This window comes from Heliangelus exortis, chromosome 2 (genome assembly GCF_036169615.1).
Source record: "Heliangelus exortis chromosome 2, bHelExo1.hap1, whole genome shotgun sequence".
Taxonomy (NCBI): Eukaryota; Metazoa; Chordata; class Aves; order Apodiformes; family Trochilidae; genus Heliangelus; species Heliangelus exortis.
In genome coordinates, this window is record NC_092423.1 from 143,756,008 (window position 1) to 143,770,426 (window position 14,419).

Here is a 14,419-nt window from a genome sequence, read left to right on the forward strand (position 1 = left end):
GGTCTGCAAATAAAAAGGTTTGGTAACTAAAGTGGGAATCACTCTGAAATTAAAGTGAAGGAAATTGTTTAAAACATGGGTCTAGCACTACCCAGTGGCAGGTGGATGATAAGAAATGACTGCTCTACCTATTGTGTTGTATTTCAAAGACAATAGAATTTTAATTGCATTTTTCCTTCTCCAAACTCATTAGCAGGTTTCTTTCTTAACATGAAATCAAGCCAGGTGGTAAGTAACACTGCAGATGAGTTAATTATAAGCATACTGTCCAAGGCAGCCAACTCTCCAGTAGCAGTGGGCCTTTCTATCCAATGCAATACAGATACTGAAGAGGAAAGCATGGACATACAAATATGGCCCTGCCAAACTCACATCAGTCAGATTTAAATCAGTCCCTGCACCAGCCACTTGGGTCCTTTGGCACTGAATTCCCAAGGTTTGGAGAAGGATTCTTTACTCAGGCACAGCACACTGACTTACCACATCCATTGTATGTTGTGCTTGTGCTGATAAACCAGACCACTGGAATGCAAACTGAGTCTGAAAGCACTGCAGTGGTTTGCTTGGATCCAGGCAGCTTTGTCACCTCCAGTTTACTCCTGGCCACACTACATCAGGGCTGGCTCTAGTAGGAGCTTTTCTGCTCACTCCAGTTGGCCCTGGGAGGTAAAACCCAGCCACACACTAACTAAGCACATAGAGAGTCAGCTCAGGAACCTCTGCATTCACCTGAATTACCTACAGGCAAAACAAGGTGTGATTAATGCATTTCTGTCAGTTTAGTTATGGCCAAGGGGAATTTTATGTCTGTTACAGGACACCTATATGCCTAGCTCCAAACTCCTCAATGTGTAATTTGAATTCATCTAGATCCTCTTTTGGAAATAAGTTCTTTGACAGATGAAGATGGATTTATCAACACAATTACCTGATGTACTCCACAATACACAAGCTGGAACAATAACTTTTTTCACTCAAAATTTTAACATCTGCAAACCCAATACAATTGTTACTCTAAACTAGTTATTTTAGACACAGACTTTTCTTTCTCTGGAATTTAATCACATTACAGTGGTCACTCTAAATCTTTATAATTTTATTGCAAAAGACAGAAATTTTCCTTGATTTTTTTTCTTACCAGGGTGATTTGTCTTGATGTGGGACTTTATAAGTCGATCTTCAGAAAATGACTTCTCACACACAGGACAGGAATAACTCTTTTTATCCTTGAGCAAGCAAGAAAGAGATTGCATTATCAGCCCACTGGTGCAATCACTGAAGTAATTATTCAGTAATACATGTTTCCCAACAAAGTCATAATTGAACGTTCAGTTTTTAAAGAAAATATGAAAATATTTATAGTGAAATAAGTGAAGGAGAAATATTAAGTATTCCAAGCACATTACTAATCCTCCTGAATGAGAAGCTCCAAGTTACAACACATGAGAATATGCACAATAAGTATTATCTTCTGACTCCAGACAATTAAGAGCTAAAAGATCAAGTAACATTGAAGAAAAAACCATATTTGATACATGCAGTAATATTCAGGATTTTTTCAGTTATTCACAAGTCTCTTGTTCTTAGACCTTAGGATCAGCTTTCATTATTCTTAAAACATCTGCCAATATGTGGGTTCATACTACAGAATGGCCTGGAACTGAGCACAGAGTTACCAGTAACAGATTCTATAAATTATTCGCTATCTACATTTATAACTAATTTATAAATATTCAACATTTTATATATTACCAATAAAATATTATTCTACTATTTTGATTTTGGAACTTACAGATTTATCTGGCTTTTATCAGTGTCACTGATGCTACAGAAGATATAACATCATCAAATAAATCAGAGATTTTTATTCAATTTCTTCCTATATGCAATTTTAATCTGAATGTAATTTTAATGTTTTATTAAGCACATCTAACTCTATATAAAAATATAGAACTTGTATCTACAAATTGGTAAATTGCCAAATTTAAAATAATCTCTGCTGATTATCTTATAAATTGAATATTATCTCATTTCTAGGAGCACCTGCTGACACAACAGATTGGATGCTCAGTCAAACGAATGGGTCACATAGTCATCCCTGCACTGCCCAGATTAACACATGAATGGATTATCAAAACAACTAAAGGAGTGAAGAAAGTCTAGTTAATCCTGACTACTGGGCTGATAACCATGTAACTTACTACCTGGTAGGAGATGTGTGCCTACCAAACTACCAAGAGATCACTGTAAAAGGTAAGCTGAAGCTACAGAACAGAAAATTCACTCTTGTTTTCAGGAGAACAGCAAACCTCTTGAAGAGCATGGAAGGAAGATTACCTTACCAAAAAGAGGCAGCCCCCTGTGTTATGCAAGATATATTTGGATGTACCAAGAGAACAAGAAATATGGATCCCATGAGCTTGTCACATGAGACCAAACAGCATCTCTGAACAGTGCAAAAAAAGGTACAAGGCTCTTATTGCCTATATGTCACAGTTATACATCAAATAAGTGGACATCTAACTTAAAAGAAAGGCAGAGCACAGCAAACAGATTTTGCAATATTATGCAGTGATTTGCATTCAGTATCATGTGCCTCTGTGAGGGAAGCCCCTGTGTGGAAGTACCTACAAGTTAAAAACAGAAGTAGCCCTAGAACTTATGGGCTGAAATAGTAATGAATACTTTTATGATAGTAGGATATGGGATATGAAATCTCATTGCCATTAATATGGGAATGGCATAACAAAAATTCTGCCTGCACTGTTAGAAAGTCATTCATTCCTGTGAGAAAATCTACACTAGAGACTGAGGATGGCAGCAACTAAAGGATTTCCACCCTGAGTAGGGTAGGGAGAGTATCTTACTGTGATGGAGTTGGGGCAGGCACCATTTTGAACCCTGAGAATCTCAAGTGCAGAAGAAAGAGCAGGGAACACTGGCTGGTTTTTGGAAGAAGAGATTCAGGGAAACTGCAATGCTGAAAAAAATCTTAATAATTTGAAGAATTAGGGTGTCTCAAATGATACAGAATCATAGAATCACTGAATTTCTAAGGCTGGAAAAGACCTACAAGATCATCAAGTCCAGCCTTGCCCTAACCCTGTTACCTATTCCCAATGACCCACCACTAAACCATGTCCCCAAGCACATCCAGGCTGTTTTTATAACACATTCAGGGATGGAGACTCAACCACCTCCCTGAGGAGCCTGTTCCATATAACCTATTATTCCTAAACCTGAGTATGATAATTTTGGACTTCTACATAAACATGTTGCTTAAATGAAAATTGATAGATTAAAAAAGTGCTATAGCAATGGTTGTATCTTTTCAAAGACTGGGTTCCACTGTCACATCCATAATTTGGCACATATAATAAAAGCATAAGCACAGTATTATTTAGGGGCTGTTGAGGATACAGCTGAAGTATGTTGGGAAAATCTAATACTGTTTTTCAGACTTGCTATAAAACTGGTTTCAAAATATACAATAAATGGGGGAAAAAATCACTATACACTTAATGTACAGTTGGGTTTCTGGTTTTTAATACTCATTCTGGTCTTTAATACTCATATAATACTGGTCTTTAATACTCGTTCATTGTATTAAGTATTTCTTAGAGTGTCTATAACACTAGGTCAAATTTACCTTGCTGTTTCATAAAAAAATTACACTAAGAAAAAGTTAACACCACCAAAAAAACCCCAAACCCAACTAAACCTCCACTCCACACACACAACTTTAAGTAAAATGCTGAAATTGTGGCAACTTCACATTCTTGTGATTACAGTTCAGGAAGGCAAGGCTATAAGCTGATGCCCAAGAGGAAAACCAAATACAGAATAATTAGTAAGTGCACCAAGAGCTAGAGAGAAAAATGAAAGTATAGGCACCAAGAAAGCATTTTTCCACCTGATGATGCTAAAAAAAACATAAAGTTTCCTTCAAGCAGTTAGGAAGTTATCTATACCAAGTTCTGCAGTAAATAGTTTTTCAAAAGGGGCATTCTTTGTTGTGTAAAAGATAGTGCTCCTGAGAACAGAGTCCCTTCAACATGTATCTGTCAAGCTGCAAACCCACAGAAAGCATCCACCTGAAGTCAGACCCTTCACAGTTGTTTGTCCAGGTCAGTGCCACAGACTTGTGGAGTTTATGTTATTAGTATTGAATGTGTAAGTGTACTCCTGTCATTGCCCTCAGAGTTTGTGACAGCACTGGTCCTTCAGTGTGATCCTATCACTCTAAAAAACAGCCTTTAAGAAATCCTCTGTTGCAAATTAGGTATTTCAGAGCACCCAGGCCATATCACAAAGCCTCAAAGAAGTCTCCCCCATCACAGCTTTAGCTCTTCAGTGCCCTTGTCACAGGCGATGACAGAGACACTTTGAAGGAGTTAGACTGAGGTTGCAGTAATACCTCCATCATAGTCTCAGTGTGCAAATTTTTCTCTTTTAAGAATAAAAAATATTCTTCCTATGCCCTATTGCAGCACCTGCCTTTAAAATGCCTTTGAGGTTCTTTTGAAGGACACAAACCAAAGAAAAATATCAAGAGAGCTGGATTTACCTCTACTAGAGACCAGCTGCACAGGCCAATCAGCTACTTAAATTTCAAAGTCACATTCCTGATATTTTTTTAATCCCCCTATTAGCCAACTTGAGAAAGTATAAGAGACTTCAAATAATTCCAAGATAAAATTAACTTTCTGACTGAACGTACTGTTCAAATTCCACAAATTGTGTATGAATTACATCCATAAATACTCTTAAATCCAGTGAAAAACTGATCTAATACAGAATTTTCTTTTCATGCTATGTTTCATTATAAAATAAGGCCACTCTTACAGGGGAATCACTATGCCTGTCTCATTATGTAAATGAATTAAAACTGTTAAGAAGGCATCAGCTATATTGCATTAACAGTTTATAGCTCTCTGAAGAGAATTTTGTTTCTCTAAAGCATGTGTTTCAAAATAATTCAAGGTGTAGGTGTACTAGTGTAGAGTCATGAAAAGAAAATTTAAAGTCTCTGTAGATGTAGAATTTAAACCAACAGATTACTACGAAATTTATTTAATTAATCAAATAGTACTAAATATGACCTACACTGAAAAACATCAGGAACATTAGCAGCTACTCTATTGCACTCATCAGTAAAGAGAAATTCTGATGGCAGAAATATTTTCTCTTATGAAAATATGTAGAATACATATGATAATCTCTCCTATGATTTATACAGCATTTTTGCCACTAATGTCAAAAGAAGCTGTGTGTTCTCCAGGTGGATTTTTCATTATTAGTGCTATTTCATTAATAGTGTAATTAATGTATGTAAGTGTATTTTATTAACAGGGTAATAGTGTAAAATTAAGACCATGGCCATAGTAAAAAATGTTCATACAAGTATGATGTAGAAATCAACAATCCACTCCCCTCCTTTAAAAAGTAGTGACATGATCTTATGAGCAGGAAATAAAATCAAGCTTTCCTAAGTATTGGTACTGTGAGAGCACTTCTAGCAGAAGTTTCTACAACTCAATTAACAAAACATTTGATTGTGCTATTTTGTAGAGGAATGGAGAGCCAATGCCTGCTCCTGCACCTACTCAGATCAACAGAAGTTTAATTTCTAATGCCTATGAAAGCAGAATTAGGCCCTTGAATTACACTTCTGAGGAATGAAGACACCTAGAAATCTTCACCACAGTTGTCATGATGTCTAAATTAAAATTTTCATGCAAGATTCCTGAATCAAGCTGATATCCTCTTAAAATGCAATTTAGTGAAACAGATCTAGTGTACCCAGGCAGTCGCCAGGCACTCGTGCGAAGGAGGCTACAGAAACATTTGTGAATTGTCAGACAGATTTTTAGGAGGTCTGCCAGGCAGCAGAAATCTGCTCACAAAATGACAAGCACCTGCATACTGTGCTGCTTAAGTATTTTTCATGAAAAAAAAAACACCAGTAAAAATTAATAGCTAACTGAAGTTCATTCTGGAAGCACAGACCAAGAAGAAAAGTCACTTACCAATCACTGGATAATGTATTTTTTTGATAATTCCTTCCTTCTCTAGTACCTTGCATGCTTGACTACACAGTGGCATTAGGAAAGGTATCCCAGCCAGAGCAGTGATGGTCTGACAATGAACACTTCTCAGGAAGGGGACACAAGCATTCAGAGCTCAAGTGTCTCACTTCCTACCAACAGCTCTATGTTATTACATGAAAAGTCAGCAGCATAATGAAATTTCTAAGCACCCTTCCAAAGACAGAAGTCACTTATCTCCAGAAACCTAGGAGCAAGTGCCAGTTCTGGGTCTGAACTCCAGTTTTACAGAGGTGTTTATCTTAGAGAATAAATTACCTATATAGATTTTAAATAATTTCAGACACAAAACTCCCTGTGATATTCATCACATGTTTATCACCATACCACGTAAAACCCACTGGAAATTGTAAACAAAATCTGGTACTTGCATCAGCATTGTTTCATTCCAGACCTGGTCCCTAATGTTACCACATAGCTCACATAAATTATCCTAAATTCATTATAAACTGCCCACTCCTTTCCTAGGTATATTGACATGATTCACAGTTGTGGTTTGAACTTCTAAAAAGCTCCACAGATGCCAAGATTTGTCAGAAACCACTACGCAAGCCTTAAGACAGGTGCTGAAAATGAGAGAATATTCACAAAATTTTGGTTTTAAATCAAGCTGAGCCTTGATTCTCAGACTTCAAAAGGAAAAATCCTCCCTGCAGGCACAATGTGTAGCCAATATCGAAGCAACAGGCAGTGCATACACAGCCCCATCATCATCTCCCAGGGAACTAGAATTCAAAACTCAGTTCAGGAGTTGGTTAGTGCATGGAGAACAAAATGGGTGGCTATATACTGAGTGACAGGGAGTCAGTAAGCTGCTTTTTAATAACCATCATTTATCTCATTCACCAAATAAGACAAGAATCCAGTTGAAAAGCAGCCAGCAACAAGGTAACAAAGGACAGGCATTCACACAAGGAACTGAACTGAGATTTTGATATCTTCTATCTCCAAGGAAGCATTAATTTTAATATTTATTGAGAAATGACTTTGCAAACTAAAATTAACATTTAAGTAGCTTTTCATATTTAACTCTGCAGTCTGCTAAAGTACTACATTTTAGAATGAGTGGTCCTGTTCAGTGAGGTATGCAATAACTAAACACACCAAGAGGTGCGCACAAAGGCCAATATGAAAAATGCCAAGTGCAGCTACTGACTGAGTTCTAATATAGGAATTTTTCAGTCCATTTGAAGACTCATATTTGACAGTAAGCATCAGTAAGCATCCTTCTGAGAGATCTCATTGTCACACTGTTTTTAATTATGAAGTGCATTTTCTCAGTTCCATTTAGTTTCATGGAAATGATCTTCCTGGTGGGAGCTGTTGGACATTCATCACACTTGAAAAGCAGGTACTTACAAAAGGGTACAGGACATCTACTTTTAGAATCTTCTTTCTTAAGTAGTCTCAGATGTCACACAGATTTGTGCTGTCAGATGGACACCATAAACATAATAAATTCAAAAGCAGCCTTAAAGAATGTGCATTATGTGAGCTTTCTAAACATTTCACCAAGAAATTCAGATTCTGTTTGAAATACTACAGAACTGGGGGACCAAAAGGGACAAAATATTCCCTTTTATGTCACCTGTTTTGGCTTTTAAAGCTGTCCTGCAGTTACAAATGACAGGTACTTAACAAGAATAGGAGATGAAGTATTCTGTTCTGTAACTAACACCTTTAAGGTAACTTCAGGTATTACTGTAGAAGAGGACCTGAAACCACTAAGCATGTCCACCATTTTTAAGTAGCTATGGAAAAAATGTCCACATCTGAGGAAAAATTAACAAATACTTAATTCAAGAATTACATTTCACTAGCAAAAGTAAGGGTAACAAAAATATCACAAGACTAATTGAGCTGTGATGTTGCCTTCTCAAGTGATTATGAGCAATGTGTCTGAGTGTTGCAAGTTAACAACTGGTATTTTCTCCTCTGTTGGAATAATTATAACAAATTCAGGAGAAGGGCAAATCACTTTTTAGAAGCATTTTACTGCATAAATTATTAAAAACTCAAATTGCAAGGGTGTAGCTCATGCCATTATTCTGGCACAGTCATAAAGAAAGTCTAATGACAATAAGCATCCCTGGCAAACATTTTATAAATCCTTAATTGTAATTTATTCAGTTCCATTATTTTCATATAAAATAGCATAAGGTCATATCTTCCACCTAAGCTCTCTTGACGGCCTTCAAGAAAGACTACAATCAAAAGAGGACTAAATTTATTGTTCTGGGAGAACACACACTTGCCAACCATGCTTTTCTAGAGGTTAGTTTGGAACCATGAAAAAATGTACCTAGAAAGGATCCTGGCACGTGGTAGGAAAAGAAGGCAACACTGATGTAAAGAAAATAATTGCTTTTTCTTAATCTTCAAAAAAAACCTTGTAATTAATTTCACTTCTAAAATGCTTCTTAATCAACAATGAAGAATAAAATCTAAGTCCTTTGGTTTAAAACATTCCGAATACCATAATATATCTTTTTAAAACATACTTCTGAAACGAGTGCAAGGAGGGTTGATGTAGAAAACATTTTTCATCAAAAGATCATTCATGTGGGAATGTTGGATGAGAACAAGATCAGAAAGCAGCATCTTGCACAAAGTGGGATTCCAGTCTGGTGTGGAGCCCCTCGCAGAGTCTCAAAGAAAACATGTAACAGGGTACACTGAAGAAGCAGACCAGACCTGCTTTTAATACCATGGCATCCAGAGCTGGAGGGCTTACTGAATAAGATGGAAAATTTGAAAAGACAATGTCTTTGTCTTTGTAGCCACACCAGAAAATTAGAGATGTTTGGAGATTGGCTGCAACAAGTTGTAGCAATTTGAAACAAAAAAATAGATCTCTTCAACAACTTAAACTACTTCTGTAGGTAGTAATTAAGTGAGGAACCTGTCTTCATTTCACCACATTCATCTGTTCATGAAGGAAGAGAATTCAGCTCCAAGGAATAAAGTAAAGTAACAATAGCACCAGACCTTATTCTTCAAGATGCAAAGAATCAAAGAATACTGAGGAAACCAAAGGGAGAAAATGGATAGAGACCTACTCTACCATAGGGAGAAAATGTCTACCTACTGTAACTCACGTATACCTGGTACAGAAGTATGCAGAGAGCATTCAGGTATGAACTCTTACCTGTGTCTTCAAATATTGCCAATGATTCTGTGAGTTCTGATGCTGACACTGAACTCAGCCAAACATACTTGTTTTGTTACTTACCAGCTCTGTGTGAACTTTAAGATGTGCCTGGAGCTTGTATTTATCTGGAGTAGAGTAGTCACAATGTTCTGTGGGACACTTCAGCAAAATATTACTGTGTTTCTGAATGACGTGGCGCTTCAGACAGTTCTTGGTGATGGAAGAATAATTGCACTGGGAGCAATAATATAAATGTTCTCGAGTGTGCGTACGAACGTGCATGTCATAGTGCACTTGGTACCAGAATAACTTGCCTGAAAAAAAAATGAGATACAAAGGAAGTATTTTATAGACAATTTTTAGTGATCATTCCAAAACATACTCAGTTTTCTAACTTGTCCTAAAGACCCCTCACTATGGAAAGTATGTTTACAAAACCACTTTTGTCTAAAAAGATTGTCACATGTCCTGAAACAGACAAACAGGGGCAACTTTCATACATAGCAATGTTTCTTTTTCCTAAGGAAGAAGTCCTTTAAATTTGTTCTCCTATACAGAAATCTGAATTCAACTGTAGACTAGAAAAGGACTAGAAAAGACTGCCATAATCTTTTTTACTTTCATGTTATTCCTTAAGCCGTTTCTGACATAACAGTTTTAAAAGAAGTGCATGGCAACTTATCTAAAGTACAATGTCATGGTGTATCACAATCTCTTTTTCTCCAAACTTTAATTCTTTTCCCTTGTTCAAGCCTAGAAAATAAATCCCAAATTGTTCCCTTTCCAGCTATGCAAACACACAGATTTTCAGTTGGGATAAATAGGAGTAATGTATTCCCATTTTCATAAACTCAAAGAGACTATAATCAGAACAGTCTTGATCTAGCACTATGTAATGAAAGTTCTTATCTCAAAAAAGTGGTTCAAAACCAGTAACAAAAATATGCCTGTGTATCTATCAATTGAAAAGGATGTATACTAGCATACACCCTTCCATACTATGTGAAAAGGACTCTGAATTTTATCCTAAATTGAGAATGAAGCATAATAGCATGGACTGACTAATACTGGTCACATTCCTAAATCTGCTGTGTTTGGCCTGAGTGAAATTTACAAGGTGAGCAGGGGACATGGACAGAAATAAACTAATTGTATCATATTTCAAAACAAGAGAAAATTGAGCATAGCAAAACATTGTTATGCTATATTCTGCTAGTGTTTTGCAGGGTTTTTTAGGAGATTTGAGTAATTTCACACTATTTATACAGCCCAAAGTAAATGTTGCTGGGCTCCAGAACCCACATTACACTGCAAAATTAATACTGATACAAAAATGCATGAATATATCAAAATTAAACCAAGAGCAAGAAAAGATGGCCCACTATATGATATTTTAAAAAAAAACAAAAAACAAACCAACAACAAAAACCATCATACTACTAATCCTTACCACAATATTCACATTCCAAGTCTCCATAAACTTTTCGTATTCTCTCACACAACTCTGTGTTCATCTGTCTCTTCTGCAAGCTGTCCAGGATCTGCATAAAGGCAACAGCTCCACTCCTGCTCTCTGATGTCCCTGTGGCAGAGGAGGCTGCCTCTGGACTGACAGCTGTGTTACCTTCTATTACTGGTGGAGATTTTGTGGTTTCTGCTGAATTTTGAGCTGTCAGGTTGCTTGTTTCTGATTCATTAGAAGGAATGGATTGATTTCTCTCTTCAGAAGGAATGGATTGATTTCTCTCTTCAGAGACCAAAAGGTTCTCAGTCCCTGCATTATTCTGACTCAGATTTACACTTTTGTCTTCAGAGAGCAAAAGCTGAATTTCTTCACCCTGCTCATTTACAGAGCTGCAGTGATTAACTTCCTCTTCATTTGCAGGAGTAACTTTTAACTCATCAGAACCAGAAGTGCTCTCTTTCAGCAGAAAGCAATCTGATGCTACACAGGACTGAATGCTTGGGTCTGGTATGTCTGTTGCCTGACAGAGTGTCTCAGTTACATTCTCCACTGGAGGATTTTCCAATTCTAACAAAGGGACTGTATCAATTTTTAGGTCATCATTATGCTGACCATTGTGGTTTACATCTGCAGCTGTTGTTTCACCTTCACAAGCAGATGGTTGTGGTGTGTCAACAGCACCTGTACTCATGATAGTCAAGTCATCTGCACTCTGTGTTAGGTGTTCACCAAGGGCTTCTGGCTGAATATCACCTCCTGGCTCGAGGAGGCAGAAACTCTGATTGATAGAACTGTTGAAAACAGAAGTCTCAGGCAAATCCGCATGAACATCTTTGATGTGAGCACGAAGCCTTATGGAGCTGACAAATTTCTTCAGACACACAGAACACACATAAACAAACGGGTGCTTACGCACATGAAGCTCAAGGGCTTGGTACTTGGTGGCTCCATGACCACAGAGCTCACAGGCAAAGGGCCTCTCATCACCATGGACAAGCATGTGACGGTCTCGATCCAGCTCATTTTTGAATTTGCGCTCACAAATATGGCAGTCGTAGAGCAGCTGCCTTTTGCCCTCCCGTGTCATCAAGCGGAGCTCATCGAAAACATCCTTCACTTTTTTATCCTGAAGGTCGTGTGTTTCCTTGATATGCTTGATCAAATTTTTAACATCTGAGTATTTCTTTTTGCAGAAGCGACAGTGCTGCTTGATTTTCTTGTGAACTCTTTCAATGTGGACTTTGAGATGGCCTTTGCTGAGACACGTGAACGTGCAATAATCGCAGCTGAACTTCTCCCCTGTGTGTTTCCTCAGGTGAACGTTAAGGTTGGCTTTGATGGCACTGGCATAACTGCAGTATGAACACTTGTAAGGTTTTTCATTTGTGTGGATCCTCAGGTGTGCTTGGAGGGAGTGTTTAAATTTGAACACCTTGTTACAGTATTCACATGTAAAAATCTTCAGCTGAGTTGGACCCAACCTAAAAAATAAATCAAACCAGATATATTTACAATATCGAAACTTAGTGACACAATATGTCAATATTTCCCTAGTTACTCATAATGGACATGGCTGTTTAGTTTATTCTAAAAATGTATTCTCCACTGGCTTTCTAAATTTTACAACGTATTTTCAGCTGTTCCTTTATTTAAAATGCTCAGAAAATATTTCCGCTTCATGAAAATGAATAGGGAAGCATTTCAGTCATATTTTGCATGATCATAAATACAAGCACTTCAAAATTACCTGCTGGATTTCATTGCCTGTTCATAAGGGGTTTGCTGAATGGCATATTCTTGATATCCTCTCCGTTGGGATGGGTCTTGAGATGCTGGCTCTGGAGTTGCAGGTTCACTTTCCTGGGGAGAAGCCTCAACAGGAACAATTTTTGTGGCTCCTAAAAGCAAGAACAACAAATGCTGATTAAAAATGTTATATTAAAATGTGCATGGTTTATAATATGCAAGGGTAAACAAAACATTAAGTTAATCCTAAATTCAACTGCATTAATTTCTGTTAAATTGATGTGCAGAATGATGGATGCACTTCCAGAAGACATCAGTACTTACACCACAGATCTTAAGGAACACTCCTGGTTCTGAGGGTTATTTGTGGTGCTTGATGCCTACTATTCTGAGATCCTATATCCAAATACTTCCACCTTTAAAAAACTGTAACTTTTCGAATCAAAATTTCAATTTTCTTGTTTCTTGCTCACACAACATCCTTTGGAAACTTCAGACAACCTGTTTAATCAGATCCACATATAAGGGTGGGCATAAGACACTGCTTAATCTATACTTAAAAGTCTGCACATCTTTTCCTTAGGTAAATCTTTTACTACTGATATTTTGGGGCATGCTGCCATCTCCTCAAAGAAAAAGATTATGCTCCATGTGCACATTTCAGTCTCTATTAGAAGCAGGAGTACAGGGGCTTTACCAAACATAGTAAGACCAGGTTCTAGTCTTCAGAACTTTGAGGCAAAAATAAGCCCATTTTGAGATGCAATTTAGTTGAAATTATTTAGCTGGGTGTTCTTTAATTTCTGAACACTGGCTGGAAAACCTTAATGCTGGGCATCTGTAGTTAGCATTGAAGATAATGAAAATTCATGTAATGAAGCAAAACTTTATATATATGAAACAAAGAATGTATTATTGGTTCCTCCCCTCCTTTTTAACTTCTTTGTGTGTCTGTAACTCATTTACCCACATATTCAACAGGAATGCTATTCTCTTCAACAGTAACAAGTACTATAGAGAAACCTTTAAAAAAAAGAAATAATGCTTTCTTGTCTGATACTGAAAAATTAATAGCAAATGGTAATATAGTAAGCTGGATAACAAAAAGAAAACAAGACATTGAATAGAAGTAATAGATGAACAGGTAAGATGTATGAAAGGACCTGTAAATAAAGATTGTTCTAGCATATACCAGTGAAAAGGAAGCAAGAGAGGCTGCATATGAAAACATTTTTGAATTAAATAACATGGCTAATGACTTCAGCTAAAACTGAAATTGTGCAAGTTTCAATTTATTTTCTTTTTCTTGGATATTACCTTACTACCTGATCTCATTCACCTGGTTAGAAGCTGAGGAAAAGTACAATACATCTTCTTGATAGAGAAAAAGAATTTAGAATAAAAATCAAAGAAATTTGTGTAACAAAAGCCTAGAAAGATTGTAGAAATCAAAAGAGCCAACATACTCGGTGTATTTTCAACAGAATCTCACTGTTATTCATATGTAAGTATAAAATGAAATAACTGAATAAAGAGAAGAAAGTTCAAAGAATGATGAACAAGCTATTCTACTCTAAGTACATATAATTCAGAACTGTCTTAAGAGCAATGACTTATTAAATATATTCTATCTGGAAACTTGAACATAGTAACACTACAAATTGTCAACCAAATAAATAAGATGACCTTCAAAAACAGCTGCTGGTTCACATTTGATTGTAGATCCCTTTGGTTCATTAAAGCCTTTTGAATGCAAAAGGTACCATGACCAAAGAGCTCCAAAGCTGTTTTAATATTCTGAGTCACTCAGAAAGCATATACATAGAGAAAACCTAAACTTTTTGTTGTCCAAAGAAAACTTTTACTAGGTAGTAACGAAGGCAATAATCTCCTCCAGATTTTCATTTCCTCCCCCACATCCCATCTTTACTATACTTTTTCCACTGTGTG

The 14,419-nt window shown here is 36.8% G+C and overlaps 1 protein-coding gene across 1 annotated transcript in view; it reads right to left on the reverse strand.

The window, feature by feature from the left end:
- ZFAT (zinc finger and AT-hook domain containing) overlaps positions 1–14,419 on the reverse strand; it is a 79,260-nt gene that overhangs the window by 35,361 nt on the left and 29,480 nt on the right. Inside the window, exons 5-8 of the mRNA XM_071738434.1 lie at positions 12,471–12,621; positions 10,709–12,204; positions 9,340–9,572; positions 1,139–1,226 (exon numbers count right to left, since the gene is read on the reverse strand). Of these exons, the coding sequence (XP_071594535.1) occupies positions 1,139–1,226; positions 9,340–9,572; positions 10,709–12,204; positions 12,471–12,621 (1,968 nt within the window). The remainder of the gene's footprint in view (positions 1–1,138; positions 1,227–9,339; positions 9,573–10,708; positions 12,205–12,470; positions 12,622–14,419) is intronic.